This window comes from Siphateles boraxobius, unplaced genomic scaffold (assembly GCF_051911475.1).
Source record: "Siphateles boraxobius isolate OS27281-9 unplaced genomic scaffold, OSU_SipBor_1 86, whole genome shotgun sequence".
Classification (NCBI taxonomy): domain Eukaryota; kingdom Metazoa; phylum Chordata; class Actinopteri; order Cypriniformes; family Leuciscidae; genus Siphateles; species Siphateles boraxobius.
In genome coordinates, this window is record NW_027509215.1 from 3034031 (window position 1) to 3053994 (window position 19964).

At 38.7% G+C, this 19964-nt stretch overlaps 2 protein-coding genes and 3 non-coding genes across 8 annotated transcripts in view; 1 reads left to right on the forward strand and 4 right to left on the reverse strand.

The window, feature by feature from the left end:
* Nucleotides 1-156: 156 nt before the first annotated feature.
* Nucleotides 157-16665, reverse strand: ncapd2 (non-SMC condensin I complex, subunit D2). Its single transcript, XM_077222013.1, has 32 exons — nt 16525-16665; nt 16061-16188; nt 15896-15971; nt 14694-14752; nt 14427-14602; nt 13838-13983; nt 13588-13715; nt 13363-13486; nt 12990-13137; nt 12203-12400; nt 11987-12121; nt 9732-9819; nt 9443-9632; nt 9242-9360; nt 8866-9072; nt 8538-8712; nt 8366-8450; nt 8146-8282; nt 6862-6994; nt 6516-6591; nt 6103-6306; nt 5481-5638; nt 5272-5380; nt 4987-5110; nt 4573-4728; nt 3321-3498; nt 3131-3225; nt 2965-3045; nt 2639-2822; nt 694-847; nt 501-608; nt 157-401 (listed from the first exon to the last, which is right to left on the reverse strand). Exons 2-32 carry the CDS (start codon nt 16176-16178, stop codon nt 322-324), a joined length of 4149 nt encoding a protein of 1382 aa, XP_077078128.1. The 5' UTR covers nt 16179-16188; nt 16525-16665; the 3' UTR covers nt 157-321.
* LOC143731479 (small nucleolar RNA U85) lies at nt 7081-7429 on the reverse strand. Its single transcript, XR_013200766.1, has one exon. It is a non-coding gene; the product is annotated as a small nucleolar RNA U85 (small nucleolar RNA).
* On the reverse strand, nt 12642-12940 carry LOC143731480 (small nucleolar RNA U85). Its single transcript, XR_013200767.1, has one exon. It is a non-coding gene; the product is annotated as a small nucleolar RNA U85 (small nucleolar RNA).
* On the reverse strand, nt 14053-14380 carry LOC143731478 (small nucleolar RNA U85). Its single transcript, XR_013200765.1, has one exon. It is a non-coding gene; the product is annotated as a small nucleolar RNA U85 (small nucleolar RNA).
* Nucleotides 16666-17667: 1002 nt separating the features above from the next.
* The window catches only part of ece2a (endothelin converting enzyme 2a), a 102354-nt gene continuing 100057 nt past the window's right edge, over nt 17668-19964 (forward strand). For 2 of the 4 annotated variants that reach the window (XM_077221849.1, XM_077221852.1), the window contains exons 1-2: nt 17668-17805; nt 18035-18198. In XM_077221849.1, coding sequence (XP_077077964.1) covers nt 18039-18198 — 160 coding nt within the window. In that variant the 5' untranslated portion in view covers nt 17668-17805; nt 18035-18038. Of the gene's footprint in view, nt 17859-18034; nt 18199-19964 lie in introns of all 4 variants that reach the window. The other 2 variants (XM_077221850.1, XM_077221851.1) reach the window with 2 other exon arrangements.

Genomic DNA, 19964 nt, shown 5'->3' on the forward strand with positions numbered 1-19964 from the left:
TGTAAATGTGACAGTATATGCTAATTTATGGATTTTAGTTAAGTTAATAAGTGCGTACACCTTCAACAGATGCGAAAACTGACATTTTAAAAGCACTTGCATTAAAAAACAAAACAAAGGACAATAATTATATGCAACAACAAACCTTCAGAGCTATTTTTGAGTTTTAAAAACCTTTAATAAAAAATCCACAGAGATTATACCATACTGGTGACAACTAAAACATTAAACATTTAAAAGTCACAGACATAATACATAAAATAAGATGAAATGGTATTTAAAATAAAAAATAAAAAAGTTAAAAAAAAAATCAAAGAGTGCTCAGTGTCTGAGACGAGTGCGTCGTGTGCGGGCGATGGGTGTCCTCACTTTAGGAGTCTCACTCTCAGCCATGACAGCATCTGCACAAAAAAATAAATAATAATATTCAGAATGAAGCATGTTAATGAGAGCTCTGCTAAACAATCAAGAGATAAAACTATTACATGAAAGGAACTGACCCTCTTCTTCCTCTTCATCACTGGTGAAGGTGATGGCAGGTTTAGGGCGAGGACGAGATTTTCTTGGGGTTACAAGATCACTGTCATCCAACTTCGGTTTACCACGGCCTGAAGGAGAGGGAGATGCACAATGAGATTCATTTTAGAATAGAAATATTTATTGTATGTCTGAAAAATTAGCTTGAACCTTCACCTCGTGTGGATTTGCGCACACTCTTGAGTGGCTGTGGCGTATGCAAGTTTTGGCTCTGTGTGTCTGTCTGCTGTTCTCTCTCCTCGCTCTCCACATTCTCCAGCCCTTTAGTGTGAACAGCCGTCAAACGCTTCTCATAGTCTTCAACCTGTGCCTAAACAAACAGCTACTTTCAGCATACTCAGGGATGAAGTGAAAAAAATTCTTCTGACTGAAATTTTTTTTCAGGCCAAGTCATATTCCTTTAACTTTATTTAAATAGTCGAGACCAATATCGTTTTAAGGGGAGATGTTTTAAACCGCTTTAATATTGCCAGTTTGCATATTTTAAAAGCTATTTTAATCTATGAAAAAAAATTACTTAGCTTGACAAATAATCAACCATCTACATAACTTTTCAGTGCATGTTTTTATTTATCTTATAAGACCAAACAATGCTAAATTATATTAATATATAGTTTGTTTAATGGCAAATCGTTTTGGCTGAGGGCAAAGTGAAGTTTCATAACTTTATATATTTAGGCTATTTAACTTTAACTGTGTAGCCTATTAGAGAGCTGACTAATGTTTGTCTGAATTGTTTGCTTTATTTCTCATTGTATAGCTTCTTATAGCCTACATATTAGGCTACTTATACTTTTATGGATATTATTGATAATTAAAACTGACATTTAACAAAAAGCAACAGGGTTGTGTAATGTTATATATTCTAAAATATATAAAATATTCTTTATATATTTTACTATGCATTCTCTTGTATGTGTACATGCATAATAAAATAAAATGATACAACCCTGTCTCTGTTTGTTAAGTTTGTCAGTTTTAATGATCAATAATGTTTCATATTTTTAAAATGAAAACAAAAAGAAGCAGGGTTGTGTTTTATATTGCGTGTTGTTATAAATATATGGAGTGAAGATAATCAATGTGCGTTATCTGAACCACATTTGTGTGGCCATATAGGCCTAATATGTTTATGATAATATGTTCATTTATAAATGAAAGGAGGGGTTTTGTATATATTTCGTTTTATTGTTGATGAAAAGAGGCAGAGTTGTATTTTATACCATATTTCATTTTATTGTTGACTAAAATATACATAAAGAGATAACCGGAGTAGCCAGAGCGAGATGAGTGACGAAACCAAGATCGGCGCGGATCCGTTTGCAGAATAACCGGACTCGCGTCCTCGGGAGTTCGTTCTCCCGAGTCGAACTTGCCACGTCCGAACTATCAAGGTCGCAAGTCCGAGGTTTGCGTAGCCTATTGGTATTGAGAAACGGGCAATATTGACCCGCGTTCTGTTTTCTATCATGCGCCGTGCACGTTTGCGTTGACGTAATATGCACGCAAACGCACCAGGGTTCGATAGAATTAAGTTGAACGTGAAACCAGACCAACGCTGCGGGGGGCGCAGGGAACAAACTCGCTCGGATTCGGACCGCAGCAAACCAGCTGTAGCCTGACATGCACTTCTCCAAAACTAAGATTAATTGAGTGAACACGGAGCAGTTTTTCCGTGAGCGGGAATTGAAAACCCGGACTGGACCATAAGCGAATTGATTACAGAATGTTAGAGTGGAGAGAGGAACGTGCTTTCGCTCCGATCCAGGCTTTATCACATCCCCCTCAGCAGGGTGAATACACCTCGTCTTTCCTTAATTTAAGACCTATTCAAACTAAAATTAAGACATTTATCACACTATTTGAGAAATGAAAGCCTATTTACGGCCTTAACATTATGAAAAGTGAATTTAAGACATTAAGGACAGACGGGAACCCTGCAATTGACGGAAATCCGTCATAGACTCGCTGCAATTAACGGAAATCCGTCGTAGCGACGGAGAACTTTAATCCCTGCATACTAGAACAAACAGCACCCGTTCACAATCAATGCTCTGTGCAGATACACCGTTTTGCCACCACACATTCGCAATTGTAGTACCTTAAACTGTGGTTTTGCCCTTCTACGGAGTTTTGCCGCAATGGACAGGAGTGGCTGATAGACTCCAGGCTCAGTGAGTTTATCACTGTAACAGTCCCAGCACTCCTGCAGCTTCTTGAAACCTCGCTCACACACAGACAACAGGGAAAGAGAGACAGCCAGATCTGCCCACTGACGCTCGGTCCTGCAGACAGAACAGGACAGATTACAATAAGAGGGAGAGTCAGACTCTTATTAGATTCTATTAATTTTCTCATTTTTATGAATGAATGTCTTCATTTTTTAATGTGCAGAAAGACGAATTGCACATTGTGCCTGATACTCACTTTGCAGTTCTGAATCGTTGGCAGAGCTTCTCCACTAAACTCTCTGTCTGTCTCTCTTTAGTGATGTAGGAAAAGAGTTGTCTGAGAGAGAGAAAGAAAGTTAAATGGAAGTGATTTGTCATGTAGAATAAATGAAACTGCAATAGCAGCATTAACAATATCTCACTTCATGATGGTGTTGAAATCCTCCTCCTTCATTCCACGCTCAGGATCAGATAATCGGCTGATGATGTCTGGAAGCAGGTTGTAAATGGCATTGTCCTGAAGATATAAGAAGAGTATTATAATTGGAACTTCTCGTTTTCAGAGTTATGAGGGGGATATGAGAGACAGCAGAGCTGCAGTGGAAAAGCTACCTTTGCAGAGAGCTCGTTGAAGAAGTTGAGAGCGAGGCTGGCAATGTGTGGCTCGGGGTCTAGCAGCAGCACTGCAACCTCACTGACCTGACCTTTGACCTTCATCACATCCTTAAGCACCAGCTGCGTCAAAACCATGATGGCGGTCAGACGCACAGATGAATTTTCATCACTCAACCTTAGGACAAATAAGTTACAATATTGATCACCACAGTAATAAACATTTCAACTATAGACGCACCGATACTAAATACTCAGAGGGTCTGATAGCTGATTATTCAGAATGATATTTGCAGATGCTCTATAACAGTGGTTCCCAAACCTGTCCTGGCGACCCACCAACACTGCACGTTTTCTGTCTCCCTAATCAAACACACCTGATTCAACTCTCAATGGTTGAATCAGGTGTGTTTGATTAGGGAGATAGAGGAAACGTGCAGTGTTGGTGGGTCGGGTCGCCAGGACAGGTTTGGGAACCACTGCTCTATAATATTAGAGGTTAAGTTAACAGAGCTATTATATTCAACTTATAAGGTAGTTTTCATAAACACTTCATGACAAATTTATTCTAGCATACATACATAACAGTAAATAAGCTGCTCTCTAGTGTTTCAGCTAACTGATATAGTTCACAAGCTGTTTTACTGACCGTTTTTTCCCCTACCATGCCTCGGTTTGTGTTGGTCGGCATCGAAAAACAAAACACTCAAGTGTACAACTCTACAGTTGAAACACTGATTAGGCGATTACATGAGACATGGTTCATTTCAGTAAGTTGTACTGTATCTTTCAACATATCTTCTGATGTTCATGTATGTTTTTTGTGCTATAATTTGTATTAAAGTGGAAGAGATGACTCGTGTTCCACACTGCCGGTTGAACAGAAGCGCTACAGTGATCTGTCATGTCACATTTAAGAGAGTCAAATGACCATTGTTTGAATTGTGATAAAAATGGACAGACTTTAAAAGCTTTATCGTTCGGTACCGATCATTGGTCAATACATCGGAGCATCTCTAATTTCAACTTAGTCCTCTCGGCAACCAAATTGTGAAATTACAACTCTGCCACTATTTGAAAGTTCCGATTCATTTTTCAATTTATGGCACTTTACTAATTTAAGCAAAGTAATAAGTTTAGTAAGGTGGCAAGAACGATTTCTTTCTGGAAAAAACAATTATGCAAAACATCCCCAAACCAGTAGTTGTTTATCAGACATAAATTCATGAAAGACCTTTTGGCTTGGAGCTACCTGGCATAAAGGTTGGGCGTCCAGGGTTCCAGGATGTTGGGAAAGCGGACTGTTAGGTCACCAAGAGCAACAATTGTGTTGGCTCTGACAACAGGAAGTGGGGATTTCTCCAGCACCGTGAACAGCAGCCTGATATTGTCTTTACAAACAGGAGGACTACAGAAAGACAGATGTTAATATTGCTTGACTAAAGAAGCAAATATTATTCAATATAATAAGTTTTGGCAGTAAAGACAATCAATGAATGTTACAAAAGATTTTTATTTCCAAAAAATGCTGTTATTTTGAAGCTTTCATTCAAGGAATTCTTAAAATAATTAAATTAATGCTGGCTTTTTTTTTTAGCTTAACGGACTTTTCCAAAATTGACAACTTGCGTTTAAACTTTAGTGTAAAATATCAGAATATAAATACCTGATCATCATATACTGAGACAGAGCCAGACAGGCAGCAGTGGTGAGTTGAGGGTGGGAATATTTGCCTGGAGAACTGCAAACTTTCACCAGCAGAGGCAGAAATGCACTCAACATATTCCCTTCTGCAAAAAAAAAAAAAAAAAAAGAGATCACAGTGCAACAGGGATCAGTGCTTTGTCAAGCAGGTAAATCCTTCAATAAACAACAATTATGAGGATTTAATTTTCTGCATTCCAAGCCAAAACATCAAAATAGTCAAATTCGTTTCATTAGATGGGCTCACCGGCTAATAACTCAGTCTCACAGATCTTGCGGATAAACTCTGCCTCAGTGTCCTCAGCTGAAGCACCAACTAGCCCGAGCTCCTCCTCCACACAACTGTCATTAGCCGCCTAACAAAAGAGGCACAAATCAGTCAGCAGCATTATAATGGGTCAACACTTTAATGTGATAGTGCAGAAAACAACCAAACAGGGGCCTGTCTTTGTTAACCTTTTTGTTGGCAGGTGCCTTCTCCTTCTCCTCCTCTTCTTCCTTTTGTCCTCTCCTCCTCCGTAGCTCAGAGCTGACACTTCTCTCAAGGTGAGATACCTGCCAGAAGGCCACAGCTCCACACAGTGACAGCACCTGGGCCAAGCTCACACAATTCACTAGAAAACGAATGAGAAAATCTTACTGACCCCAAACGTTTGAGTCTCTTATGCTCACCAAGGCTGCATTTAAAAAAAAAAAAAAAAATCAGAAATAGTAATATTCTAAAATATGAATACAATTTAAAATAAAATGTTACATTTTAATATATTCTAAAATTCTAATATATTAATTTGATGGCAAAGTGGAATTGTCAGCATCATTACTCCAGCCTTCAGCATCACATGATCCTTCAGAAATCATTCTAATATGCTGGTGCTTAAGAAACATCTCTTTTTAGCCCAATCAATGTTGAAACAGTTGTGCTACTTAATATTTTTGTGGAAACTATTTATTTGAATAGAAATAGAATTTTGATCAGTTGAATGCCTCTGCTGAATAAAAGCACTAAGATTTTCTTTTGAAAACTTAATGACCCTAAACATTTTCTAAAATTATGCAAAAAGTCTCCTGTCCACAGTACCTTGCTCCTCAGAGCCCTGGGACACACCTTCCTGCAGTTGTGTTTGGGTGGACTCTCTACCCTCTGTGATTTGTTCCAATAGGAGACGAGCAGAGCGTTGGAGGAGATGGGAACACAGCTGGTCCGGTGACTCTGCTAAAAAGTAGATGAGACGGACAGCCTGTTCCATGAAGGTCTGCCAATGGGGGTCAGACTGGACTACTCCTGTTCAAATGAAAATACTGCCATTACCAAACAGGAGATATGTATGAAAGAGAAATCAAATGAGAAAGACCACGTTACATTCGGCATCAACAGATTGGGTGATTGTGGAAAAATGTGGCAAAGCAAGAGTTTTAGCCAACACTTGTGATCAGATCACCCGAGACAAAAGCTAATACGAGGTGTAAACACCAAAAAAACCTAAAACACACCATCAGCAATGGCCTGGGACAGACAGCTGAAGAGATGGTGGTCCATAGGAAGCCTGAAGGGGACACCCTTGGATTGCTTAAACACACAAGAACATAGAAATCAGCATATTAGAATCAGGACACTGAACCCTGGAGTAATTGCTTCTGTAAATTCAGCCTGGCCATCACAGGAAGAAATCACACTTTAAAATATCTTAAAACCATGATTTTAAATTGTAATATTTCACAATACTATAGTTTCTACTGTATATTTAGAAGAAAATGCTTCCTTGGTGAGCATAAGGGACTTTTCAAAAACATAAAGTTAAACTCCAATCTTTTCAAAGGTAGTAGAGTGTATACATACCCTCACATGGTCTGTTATATTAACAATGGTGATGAGTGCGTCTCGAGCCAGCAGATAATCTTCTGCAACCTTTTCACCCAGAGCGACAGAGCAGAGTGTGTCCAAATTACTCAGAACCACCTCCCTCTCAGCACTAAACACACACAAAAAAAGGTTAGACAAGTAGTTCACCATGCCTCAAAATACAACATATCTCAAGCAGCATGTCAAAGACAAGAATGCCCTCAGATTACCAAAGAACCAGCTCATAGCTCATTGGACATTACAGAGAACAGAGCTTCAACCCATGTCCCCCTCCAGACACACACACACACACACACACACACACACACACACACACACACACACACACACACACACACACACACACACTGATTACCCTTCCCATCTCTCTCCTGCATTTCTCTGAAGGAGAGCTTGAGGGGAAGAACTTACTTAATGTAGGCAGGCCCTTACAGCAAAGCAACAAATCTCCGCTGCCCAGCCAAGATTACCAGCCAACAGGAACACAGGAGAGCTCTGACTCTTACCCACTGAGCTCACATTCGCCTTGGTCTCATCATTGGGCAACATTTTTATAATGCTGTGACATTAAATTAGTTCAACTGAATCATTGACTAACACTTCCAGGAACTGTTAAAGGAGAACTCCGGGCAATTTTTAAGTTAATCTTGATCGTTATACCTTTGTGAGTACTGTCTATAGAAAAAACAAAAAAGAACCGGATTGGTGCTTGCAACACGGAGCTGTTCCCGCAAATGCCCAGAGCTCCCCCTCAGCTAAAATGGCAGTTATGGGGGCATTTACATAGTGTCTTTGTGCCTTTTAACAGGCACAAAATGCAATAAAAATGTCTGTCCAACATGAACAGGGCCCTTACATGTGAACAAGATGCGTTTAGCAACTTAGCCATTGTTTAAATTCACCTAAATAGTGTTTTAGACGGCTAGCTGTATTCTCGCGCTGAATTCCCGTGGAAACTCATCAACTCAATATTACTCATCTAAACGCATCTTGTTCACATGTAAGGGCCCTGTTCATGTTGGACAGGCATTTTAATTGCATTTTGTGTCTGTTAAAAGGCACAAAGACACTCTGTGTATATGCCCCCATAACTGCCGTTTTAGCTGAGGGGGAGCTCTAGGCATTTGCGGGAACAGCTCCGTGTTGCAAGCACCAATCCGGTTCGTTTTTTTTTCTATAGACAGTACTCACAAAGGTATAACGATCAAGATTAACTTAAAAATTGCCCGGAGTTCTCCTTTAAGAGTTTGAAGGTCTCACCGTGCTGCCATGCCCAGCAGTAGCACTGCAGCTCTCCTATGAAGTGCTTTAGTCTCTCGTTTACCAGAGAACCTCTCCCACAAAACCTGTACTACTGAAGTCTGCAGGGCACTCTCATTGCTGAAAAACTCCTGGACCTGCACCAAGAAAAAGAAAAAAAAACTGTCAAAAGAATAAAGTGTGGGAGTGACTGCTTAAATGAGGGGCTAAAGACACTCACAATCTCCTCCAGACACTGGACTGTCCCCAATGAAGCATCGACCATCAGCTCTGACAGACTGTCCACTAAAGTCTGAGCCTTCGCTCTAATGGACAAACACAAAAAGTCATTTGAACTACAGTATAATAAATTGTACTCTTTTAGCCTTGAGCAAACCAAAATGCTTGCATACCTGGTGTTGTCCCCATGAGGGTTGAGGTACAGGCGCCTGTAGGCCTGGATAATGGCATCCTTGATTGTAGCATCAGTGGACCAGACCAGAGGCAGCATCTTTCTGACTCCACACACAGAGTCAGCCACACTAAACTCAAATGCTGTGACACAGAACTGCACCGCCTCCTGAACAACTGAGAGAGGGAGACCAGTCAGAGAAAACTAAACTCAACTTATATATTTTGAATGTCACGATGAAACAGAAGTAGCAACAGTTCTTTTGTTCTGTATTGAAACATATTTGAGGAATTATTGAGAAAAAAAAGCAGGTACTTCATAGTAATTACCTGTAGTAGTTTTCCAGTACAGCATGTTGTTAATGACAGCAATGGCTCTTTCCACTTGTAGAGCAAAGCTCTCTGTGTCTTTCAAGTACTGAACCAACATCTCCTGCTTCTTGAGTTCACTCTCTCTTCCTTCATTGCCTCCATCCTCTTTCTGTGGGGTGAGTGGAGCGTCGCTCGTCACAGCCTCAGGTGTCTCCTGCTCAGGGCCTGAGGAGAGAGATAGACACCATGTTTTTATTTGGACTAGGAACCCTGTCATTTTATCTAGGGAAGTGAGACGATGCACAGGTTTCTGTCTGACACCATCGTGCTCCTCAGCATGATGCTTTAAAATTAAAGTTATTTAGAAGACAATTCAAAGTACCAAAAAACATACCCTTGAAAAGTGTTGCGAGTGTGTTGATCAGCTTTTCTGCATTTAAGTCAGCCAGATCTGAGAAGAATGATGACTCTGGGAACAGGGAGTGTGCCCTCATACACAGACCAACTGCCTTCCTACACACAGTTAAACACCACACATTGCATGGCTGTGTGCAGAAATAAGGGTATGAGAGAATGTATGTTAGTTCAAATGTACCTGTATTTACTTTCCCGGAGAAGCTGTGCAATTTGGATAGCAGTATCCCTGTCGCTTCTTTCCTCCTCTCCCCCAGTCTCCTCCTCCTCCTCTTCTTCTTCCTCACTTCCAGGTTCCAGCTGTGCTTTCACAGTCATCTCCACCTCAGGCTTCATTGCATCCCAAAGATCGGCTGCTGTGATGACTGCAACTACAAACAAATTCCTAATCTTACAGCTGGACACAAATTGATAGTAATAGTGACCAGCTAAAGACTGAAAGGAACAATTCAATTATAAAAGCAACATACCAGGCACTTGCTCTTTCTGGATCTCTCTCATCTCTTTTAATTTGGCCATCTCCTTATCCAGGGGCTTTTTTAGGTCTACACTGCTTAACTTAACACAAAAATAACAAAAACAGGTATATTTAATTTCTGTAAACAGATTAAGTATGTCTGCTCAAAAGTTTGATTTAAGATTTTTATGAAGTCTCTTATTCTCAAAGCTTTTATTTTGTTCAACAATACAGTAAAAAAAAAAAAAAGCTTTTCTATTTTAATAAATCGTTAAAATTAATTCCTGTGATGGCAGAGCTGAATTTTCAGCATCATTACTCCAGTCTTCACTGTCACAAGATCTTATCTATCATCCATGATCTATCAATGTTGAAAACTGTAGTGCTATTCTTTGAATAGAAGGTTAAAAAGAACAGCATTTATTTGAAATAGAAATCTTTTTGTAACAATGTAAATGTCTTTGGTGACACATTTGATATGTCCTTTGCAGAGTAAAAAAAAAAAAAAAAAAGAAACCTTATTGACAGCAAAGTTTTGTACAGTAGGATACAGGGATTAAAGTGAAAAAAATTCTTCTGACTGAAATTTTTTTTCAGGCCAAGTCATATTCCTTTAACTTTATTTAAATAGTCGAGACCAATATCGTTTTAAGGGGAGATGTTTTAAACCGCTTTAATATTGCCAGTTTGCATATTTTAAAAGCTATTTTAATCTATGAAAAAAAATTACTTAGCTTGACAAATAATCAACCATCTACATAACTTTTCAGTGCATGTTTTTATTTATCTTATAAGACCAAACAATGCTAAATTATATTAATATATAGTTTGTTTAATGGCAAATCGTTTTGGCTGAGGGCAAAGTGAAGTTTCATAACTTTATATATTTAGGCTATTTAACTTTAACTGTGTAGCCTATTAGAGAGCTGACTAATGTTTGTCTGAATTGTTTGCTTTATTTCTCATTGTATAGCTTCTTATAGCCAACATATTAGGCTACTTATACTTTTATGGATATAATTGATAATTAAAACTGACATTTAACAAAAAGCAACAGGATTGTGTAATGTTATATATTCTAAAATATATAAAATATTCTTTATATATTTTACTATGCATTCTCTTGTATGTGTACATGCATAATAAAATAAAATGATACAACCCTGTCTCTGTTTGTTAAGTTTGTCAGTTTTAATGATCAATAATGTTTCATATTTTTAAAATGAAAACAAAAAGAAGCACGGTTGTGTTTTATATTGCGTGTTGTTATAAATATATGGAGTGAAGATAATCAATGTGCGTTGTCTGAACCACATTTGTGTGGCCATATAGGCCTAATATGTTTATGATAATATGTTCATTTATAAATGAAAAGAGGTGTTTTGTATATATTTCGTTTTATTGTTGATGAAAAGAGGCAGAGTTGTATTTTATACCATATTACATTTTATTGTTGCCTAAAATATACATAAAGAGATAACCGGAGTAGCCAGAGCGAGCTGAGTGACGAAACCAAGATCGCCGCGGATCCGTTTGCAGAATAACCGGACTCGCGTCCTCGGGAGTTCGTTCTCCCGAGTCGAACTTGCCAAGTCCGAACTACCAAGGACGCAAGTCCGAGGTTTGCGTAGCCTATTGGTATTGAGAAACGGCCAATATTGACCCGCGTTCTGTTTTCTATCATGCGCCGTGCACGTTTGCGTTGACGTAATATGCACGCAAACGCACCAGGGTTCGATAGAATTAAGTTGAACGTGAAACCAGACCAACGCTGCGGGGGGCGCAGGGAACAAACTCGCTCGGATTCGGACCGCAGCAAACCAGCTGTAGCCTGACATGCACTTCTCCAAAACTAAGATTAATTGAGTGAACACGGAGCAGTTTTTCCGTGAGCGGGAATTGAAAACCCGGACTGGACCATAAGCGAAGTGATTACAGAATGTTAGAGTGGAGAGAGGAACGTGCTTTCGCTCCGATCCAGGCTTTATCACATCCCCCTCAGCAGGGTGAATACACCTCGTCTTTCCTTAATTTAAGACCTATTCAAACAAAAATTAAGACATTTATCACACTATTTGAGAAATGAAAGCCTATTTACAGCCTTAACATTATGAAAAGTGAATTTAAGACATTAAGGACAGACGGGAACCCTGCAATTGACGGAAATCCGTCATAGACTCGCTGCAATTAACGGAAATCCGTCGTAGCGACAGAGAACTTTAATCCCTGAGGATATGTACCAGATGTTTTAATTGAGCATGTTTATACCTTGCAGCTGTAAGGGTTATGAGCAATGAAGGCAGCCAGCAGCTGGATGGCACTCTTACACACATGGACAGACTTATCACCCAGACGCCCGACGGTCAGCTCCATAACTTCAGTGTACCTGCACAGTGGCAAGGCCTGTCAAAGGGAGAAGGGGAATAATATATCTCAAGAAAAATACACCTTGTTTTCTGTTGTCATGAAGGGGGGGCCACTCACCTTACTGTTGACAATACGTGCATAGACCTGCAACACACGTGCTCGGACATGTGAGTGGGCATCATGGATGTGCTCCTGCAGTGTGTCCAGAAAGCGATCTCGGCCGGCACGAGCAGAATCATCCATCTTATCGCCAGACAGAACCCGGACCAGAACCTCCCCGAGAACCTCACACACAGCCACTCGTAGACTCGGACTCTGTCCAAACACAAACAACATGTTAAAACTTCTTTGCTCTAGTGTGTTTCCTAATTTCTTTCTAATAAAGATGCATTGCATTCTGCAAAAATTGCTGGCTCTGTTACAAAACTGCTCATCCTCCACAATTGTAAGTTGCTTTGGATAAAAGCAGCAGCTAACTGCATTAATATAAATAACATTAATAAAAAAAAAAACATAAAAAATGTAATCTATAAAATATTAAACTTTCTTTAACGGTTGCCCTCAGATTACCAAAGAGAGAGCTCAACGCCAACAGAATTATTCAAGAGAACTGAGACTTGACCTGTGACCCCCACAAACATATAAAAACAACAACTGTAAGCCCCCTCCTTTCTCCTACCCTATATCTTCAAAGGATAGGAATTTAAGAGGAAGATGCTTGTTGAATGTAGGCAGGCCCTTACAGCAAGACAGCAAACCTTCACTGCCCAGCCAAGATTACCAGCCAATAGGAACACAGGATAGCTCAGACTCAAATTCAGTGGGCTCATATTCGCCTTGGTCTCATCACTGGGCAAAAATCCAATGACAGAAGCGATGCAATAGAGAACATATGCAACAGTACCTCTCCTTCCAGGTGAGCCAGGAGAACACTAATGTTGGGGATCATGGTTTCGGGTACCAGAGTACTGAGTTCAGACAGAAAGCTGGAGAAAGCCTTCACACCTGAAGCTTCTCTAGCTAGTTCCTCACTCGACTTTTGACCGATCTCTCTGAAATACATACACATATCAGGTTATATAGAAGGATTTTCAAATATTGTTTTAGACAAAGGAGGCCATGGAGTCAAAAATGTAGAGAACTATTGCTATTGACTTTACTTATCAATTTTATTTCTATTTGCAACCAAATACTGGTCGAATCAGACTGTAAAGCACAATCTATATACCCAGTAATACCATTCAAGTATATGAACACTAAAAAGACTTCAATTTCACCTCATGACCTCTCCAACGATGGCCTTGACCCCATACTCTGTGCTCCAGGCAGCCACAGCTTGTGCACACACTGACGCCAGCTGCTCAAAGTGCTGCAGGAGCTGAATCACCTTCACACATGCTCCTGTAGAAAACAGAGAGAGCATATTCAGGACAACACACTCAGCTCAACATCTACAGCATTGCAAACCCACTCATGAGTGTGTGATGTGCATATAAACCCACCCAACATGTGATTGTATTTCTTCACCATGATTCCGAGCACATGTATGATGGCGTCTCTGGTGGCTTTGCTCTTCATGTGGCTTATGGTGGGGTTTTCCAGGAGTTTATAGCAACAGCATGTCACACAGCTACATAAACCAACAAACATTGCACAAACAAAAACTGACATTTGTGATTAATGAAGACATAGAAGATTAAAAAAGATGAAACGGAGCAAGGGTGGGTGACAGTTTAAAAGGAAGACAATTACCTGACAAACTCCTCCTCCACTAGAGACAGACTCCACAGAGTGCGAATGTCCAGCTGCAGCAGTTGAGTCAAACACTGAAGAACTGTCTCTCTCTCACTGTCCCACTGCAGGAGACCTTTTACAGCACCTTTATCTTTCTTACGACCCTGAAAGAAACACAGAGACGTTTAATATGTTGTACACACAAAATTAATGAACTCAGAAGCAACAGTTGTTGCCCTCAGATTACCAAAGAAGACGTTCACAGCTGGTAGGCTCATTAGGAGATGTGACTTTGCTAACTGACACATTTACACACACACACACTCAGGGACATACTCAAACACACACACACACACACTGTAAGCTGTCAAATCAGCCACAAATACCCATTTCTAAAGGAGATTTGTATTATGAGTTTACAGCTGGCATCAATATGGGTGGGCCCTTACAGCAGTGCAGCAAATCTCCACTGCTCTGCCAAGATTACCCACCAATCAGATATCAAGAGAACACAAGATCCTAGCCAATAAGCTCATATTTGCCTTGTTCTCATCATGGGGCATATAGTATAAACTCTAATGAAAAACTTGATAACATTCAGCTGTACCTTGCTGGGTGCTGTGACGATAGTCTCCCTGTATGAGTCGCTCTCAAGTGTTTCTGTGAGTTTGCATAACAGAAAAACACTCATTTTCACAGCGTTGAGCTGCTGTTTGCGGTCCACAGCTGACAGAGAGCCCGACAGGAGGAGAGTCGGCAGGGAAACCGACAGGCCCCTGACCACTGAGAAGACAGCATTGTGATACATTGTTGGAAATGTAGTTGATTCTTTGAACATAACTAGAATTATTTAATTTGATTATGAGATACCAACATTGAATCAGCAACTCCAGCATGTCTTCTTTCACCACCACATCCACTGTGCGACAATGTCTAAACGCAATCAGAAAATTATGCTTAGCCACGTCCTGGGATTAAAGCGATAGTTCACCCAAAAATGAAAGTTGTCAATTACTCATGCTCATGTCATTCCAAACCTTAAGACTTTCAATAATCTTCGGAAGACAAATGAAGATATTTATGAAATCTGAGAGTTTTCTGTCCCTCCATTGACAGTTAAGCAACGGCCACTTTGACGGTTTAAAAAGTTCATAAAGAGACCATAAACTAATCCATAAGAATTGAGCAGTTTAGACCACAATTTCTGGAGAGACAATTGCTTTATATGATAAATAGATTGAATTTAAACTTTTATTCAAACATTTATCAACTCACACATCAGTTGTGGTAAACTGAAGCTCAAGCATGTTCGCTTGATGTGCGAGAACCAAGGAGGTTCATTTTCATGTGTGATTGGACATGTTTGAGCTTCTGCAAGAACCAATGAAAATTTGAACTAAAGCGCTCAATTTATATGGATTAGTGTTACGATCTCTTTATGAACTTTTTGAAGCGTCAAAGTGGTGGTTGCGTAGCTATCAGAGGATAGCTCTCATCAAAAAGATCTTGAGTTGGGTTCCGAATATGAACAAAAGTCTTACGTGTTTGGAACGACATGAGTTTGAGTAATTAAATGACAATTTAAATTTTTGGGTGAACCAACCCTTCAATGTTTAACAGGGCTCATAACATAACTATCCCCCACCCATCTGTTAAGCATTTAGCTTGGTTTTATGCACATTTTGGTTTCTTGTCATGCATTGTGTGTGTGTGTGTATGTATGTGGACCCAGTCCCTTGTTAATTTGTTAGTTGTTCTTTAGGCTGCTAATTTTTAGTCATGGCATTATTTAGCTGCAACAAATTGTTTTGCAAAAAGACACTGAATAAATTTGAAAATCATTAAACATCTAAATGTTTGACTATGAATTGGGATCAGATTTTTTTTAATTCCACTGATACCCAACCCTGGTTATTATGGTTGCCTTGTTTTAATTTACTAAATTATAACTTTTTTGTATTAATATTAATTTGGCCTTTAACAGCTGCTAAAACATATAAGTTATATAACAAAACTATAATCAATTTTACACTACTTTATCTAAAAATTAACTTACGGGAATGTGTCCACACTTACTGCAAAACACTGTATGCGGTGTCAAAATGCTCCAGGATACACAGGGACCCTTGACTTCTCAGTGCTGCTTTAAAGCCTTCGTAAGAGACAGAAAAAAGTAATTATTCCACTACAGAGCAGAAATAGTGAAATGTATACAGGTTAAAAGAGCCCAGCAGCACTTACCGTTGATGTGAGAGGGGAGCTGTTTAGCAGACAGCACATCCTGAACCACATACTGGTTAACAGCACCAGACTTCACGAGATCATCCAAACAAACCGGCACAATAAAATCCCACGACATCTCTGCACGCCTAAACAACAAGTCGTGAATATAAATGTGTTTATCTGTAGGTAAAGTTAACAGAATCATTGCAATGCAGGAGCAGAAGAAAACACGTGTAACGTTACATCTGTATGTGTTACAAAGGTCATTGTATTACCTCGTTTAACATAATCTCCAAAATAAGAAAATAACGCGTTTTATTTGATATTAAAAAGAAGCAAAACGTTTGTTTTGTTTGATAGAGTAAGCTAACATGCTAACGGTACGCTAACTCACAGTATAAACAGACAAAACTATTTTTTTTCTTAGTAAACGACACTTTCCTAGGTTTAAAAAAAGTAATATCACTTATCAGAAAACCTACCGTGCAAAACGACCGGTTTATTCCGAACAACTTCTAATCAGATGAACTAACCCGAAGAAAGAACATTGACTGGATTGACTAAACGGTTTAAGTCGCAGCTTTGAATTTCACACAGCGCGCCAAAGGAAGTACGTCATCACTGACTACGCCCACTCACAAATGCTCAAGTCATCAATAGAGGGCGCCACACTACTCTGCGATAATGGTAGTGATTTTGAGATTAAGAATGTAAAAATGCTACACTTTTTTGAAACACATACGGTAATGTGGCCATTAAAGACAACTCTTTCAATTTTACGTTACAATTTTGTAAAAATAAACAAACAAATCTTTTGTAAAAAAAAATTATATATATATATATATATATATATATATATATATATATATATATATATATATATATATATATATATATATATATATATGTGTGTGTGTGTGTGTGTGTGTGTGTGTGTGTGTTTTAAATTTTGAAAGTATACATTTATGGAAAAATAATGTTTTATAAGTAAAACGTAGCCTACATACATTTCCATAAACATCTTCTGGCTAAACCATCTCACTTATGTTGGAGTGTCTTGTCTGCATTCTATGTTTAGTTCATGTTTATAGCATTATTGTCTTGTGTTTGTATTGTATTCTGGTTGTTTTTGTTTTATTTTACTCTAGAACATTTAAATTATTTTAGTCCCTCTGTCTCGTTTTTGAAACGTTTTTGGAACGTTGTATCAATGATTTACCAAGTCTCTTTTCAAATCGTCAAATCGTTTTCATGAGGTTTCTTCACAGGACCATCATCATCAATGACCATCAGAATAACAATGACTGCAAATAAAAAAGTGACAAACTGCGAACAGTGCAGATTAATCATTCTAAAGAGAGATGATCAAGCATTGAAAGGCTGATGATAGACTTTATGGGCAGTTAGGAAACTAAATGATGATGGTGTCGATTGATTGTGATTGGAAGCACCCAGAACGAAACTCTACAATAAATCAGCGGTAAATTGTGTGCATAAAATACATAGAAATGTACATAAAATAGTTAATTTCCCAATATCAACCTTTTGCATTTAGTTAAACTTTTATTTTGACATCATTGCATTAATTTCCCACTCTTGGCGTCACGATGACCAGACGAGGTTAAAGTGCATGAAAAAAAGAAAAACACGTGGGTTGTCTTGTCAGACAAAAATACCCGCTAGTAATTTCGCCCATTCTGTTGTTCAGTGATTTAGACTCTCATGTTTTAATTCACATTTAAACTGATAAATATATTGAGCTGGTAGGAGCGACTGGATACCGATGTTTATTTTATAGTTTGCCAGCTGACCTAACGTTAGTTCTAACCGCAGTGTTTAATGAACCAACATTATGCAAAATCTTTAGGGATCAGACAATATTTACAGATATAAAAACCACAACAATAGTTCATATGACAGTCAGCAACGAATATTTAAATAACAATCCTGTATTCATTTAATAACAGTAGGACTTTCGTTTATATTTTCAAGAAGGATGGAATATTTGCCGGACTCTAACGCCAGATATAAAGATGTGGATTACTGGAATGAGCGATACCGGACAGAGGAGAGCTTTGAGTGGTTCGGAGACTTCACTAAATTTGGACATCTGCTCAAACAGCATGTGGAAGCTGAAGAAAACATTTTGATGCTGGGTATGTTAGACAATCCTAAAACGATATTTACAATTTGAAATTTTCAATATGTGTAATACTTTATTGTTTTATTGTGTATAATACATATGATCAGTAGGGGGCGCTACTGCACTTTTTGTGATTTTTTTTTTGGCGCACCTAGCTATTTTTTGATTGCCTATTTTACAATTCGAAAATAAATATCACTTTCCTGAAAAGACTGTTGAGACGAATAAGAGCCGAATGTTAGCAAAAATTTACTGTATCCATCTTGAATGAGCAAATTGATATAATGTGACTTAATCATGTATCCTGAGTTATTTATCTTTATCTTTGCATAGCAAAGATTTATGTGGTGGTTGTTTATGGTTAAATTTAGGTTGCTAACAGAAGTTGCATTTTAAAGTCACCATGAAATCAAGACCTTATGCGCCAGAGAAACAAGTGCGCAGCCATCTTTAGAATTTTGATTTTGTCTTTGAACTAGAGCCCGACCGATATGGATTTTTTGGGGCCGATGCCAATTAAAAAAAAGCCTAATACCGATATATTGGCCGATATCATTTATGTGTACATTAGCAATATTAATTATGTGTATTATAGTACAGTATTGAAATGTCTACTTTTAAACAGAACAAATCTAAACGAAAGACAAACTGCTCTCTGCTTATGTAGGCCTTATATCCTCCTGAAATGTACATTTCTCTCTGGCGCGTTCAAAGATCGCAAGTCCGCATCCTCAACTTCATCTTTGCAGCCCACAATGACTGAAAACACTTGTTATTAATAAACAACAATTCAAATATCTCCTTGCTATATTTGATGTATTCATATCATTGCTTTGCCAATTCATTGTGACAGCTTTTAGGTGCATTATTGGCAGCGCCACCCTTACATGAATCACCGCACGTCACTTTTTTTTAAAATTCATTTATCGGCCATTAGAAATGCCGATACCGATAGTTATGAAAATGCCTAATATCGGCCTATAATATATCGGTTGGGCTCTACTTTCAACTTCCGTTTATGCATTAGCAATGTAGCTATATATATATGGCTTCGCTGCCAAAGAGTAATTCGTTGGTGAAATGGATTTGTCTTATTGTAGTGTTTTATTGTAGTGTTTGTCTTATTGTAGTGTATATAAGGCTTCGCTGCCAAAGAGTAATTCGTTGGTGAAATGGATTTGTCTTATTGTAGTGTTAACAAAAGTTATCATGAGCATTGAAATGTTTGAATTGGATGTCATAACAAATGTCAGTAAGACCGGGAAAATTTTAAAGCGAGCTGTTCATTCATTCATAGGAAAAATACTCACAAGTACTTAGCACAAAGAGAAGCTCAAGAATGGTCTCCTATCATCTGGTTGGCCTCCTAGACAAGGAACCACCTTGGTTTCTTGATACATTTTCAATACGTTGTACTCCCAGATTTGTAATTTAAAAATCATCTCAGGCAGACAAACAATGAGCTGAAGGGGGCAGTGTTGCTCAGCTCACTCACAATATGGATTATACCGTATATTCAGCTGGTGCTGTATTGGAAATGAGTGCGGACCTCTGACAGTCTCTCTGAGCTCCAGATCTGTTCTTCAATGCACTGAAACAAGCTCCCATCCCCCAGGGGCTGGTTCAGCTATATCTCAATCCAATTACCAACACTTAAAGTCGCATAATAAAAGCGCATTGGTTTAGAGGGGCTAGTGTGGGTCAATTTGATCTTTATTTCATGCAGCTTTAAAGAGCATGGATCAATGAAGTGTGTTGTTTGAAGACCAGTGGTTAACC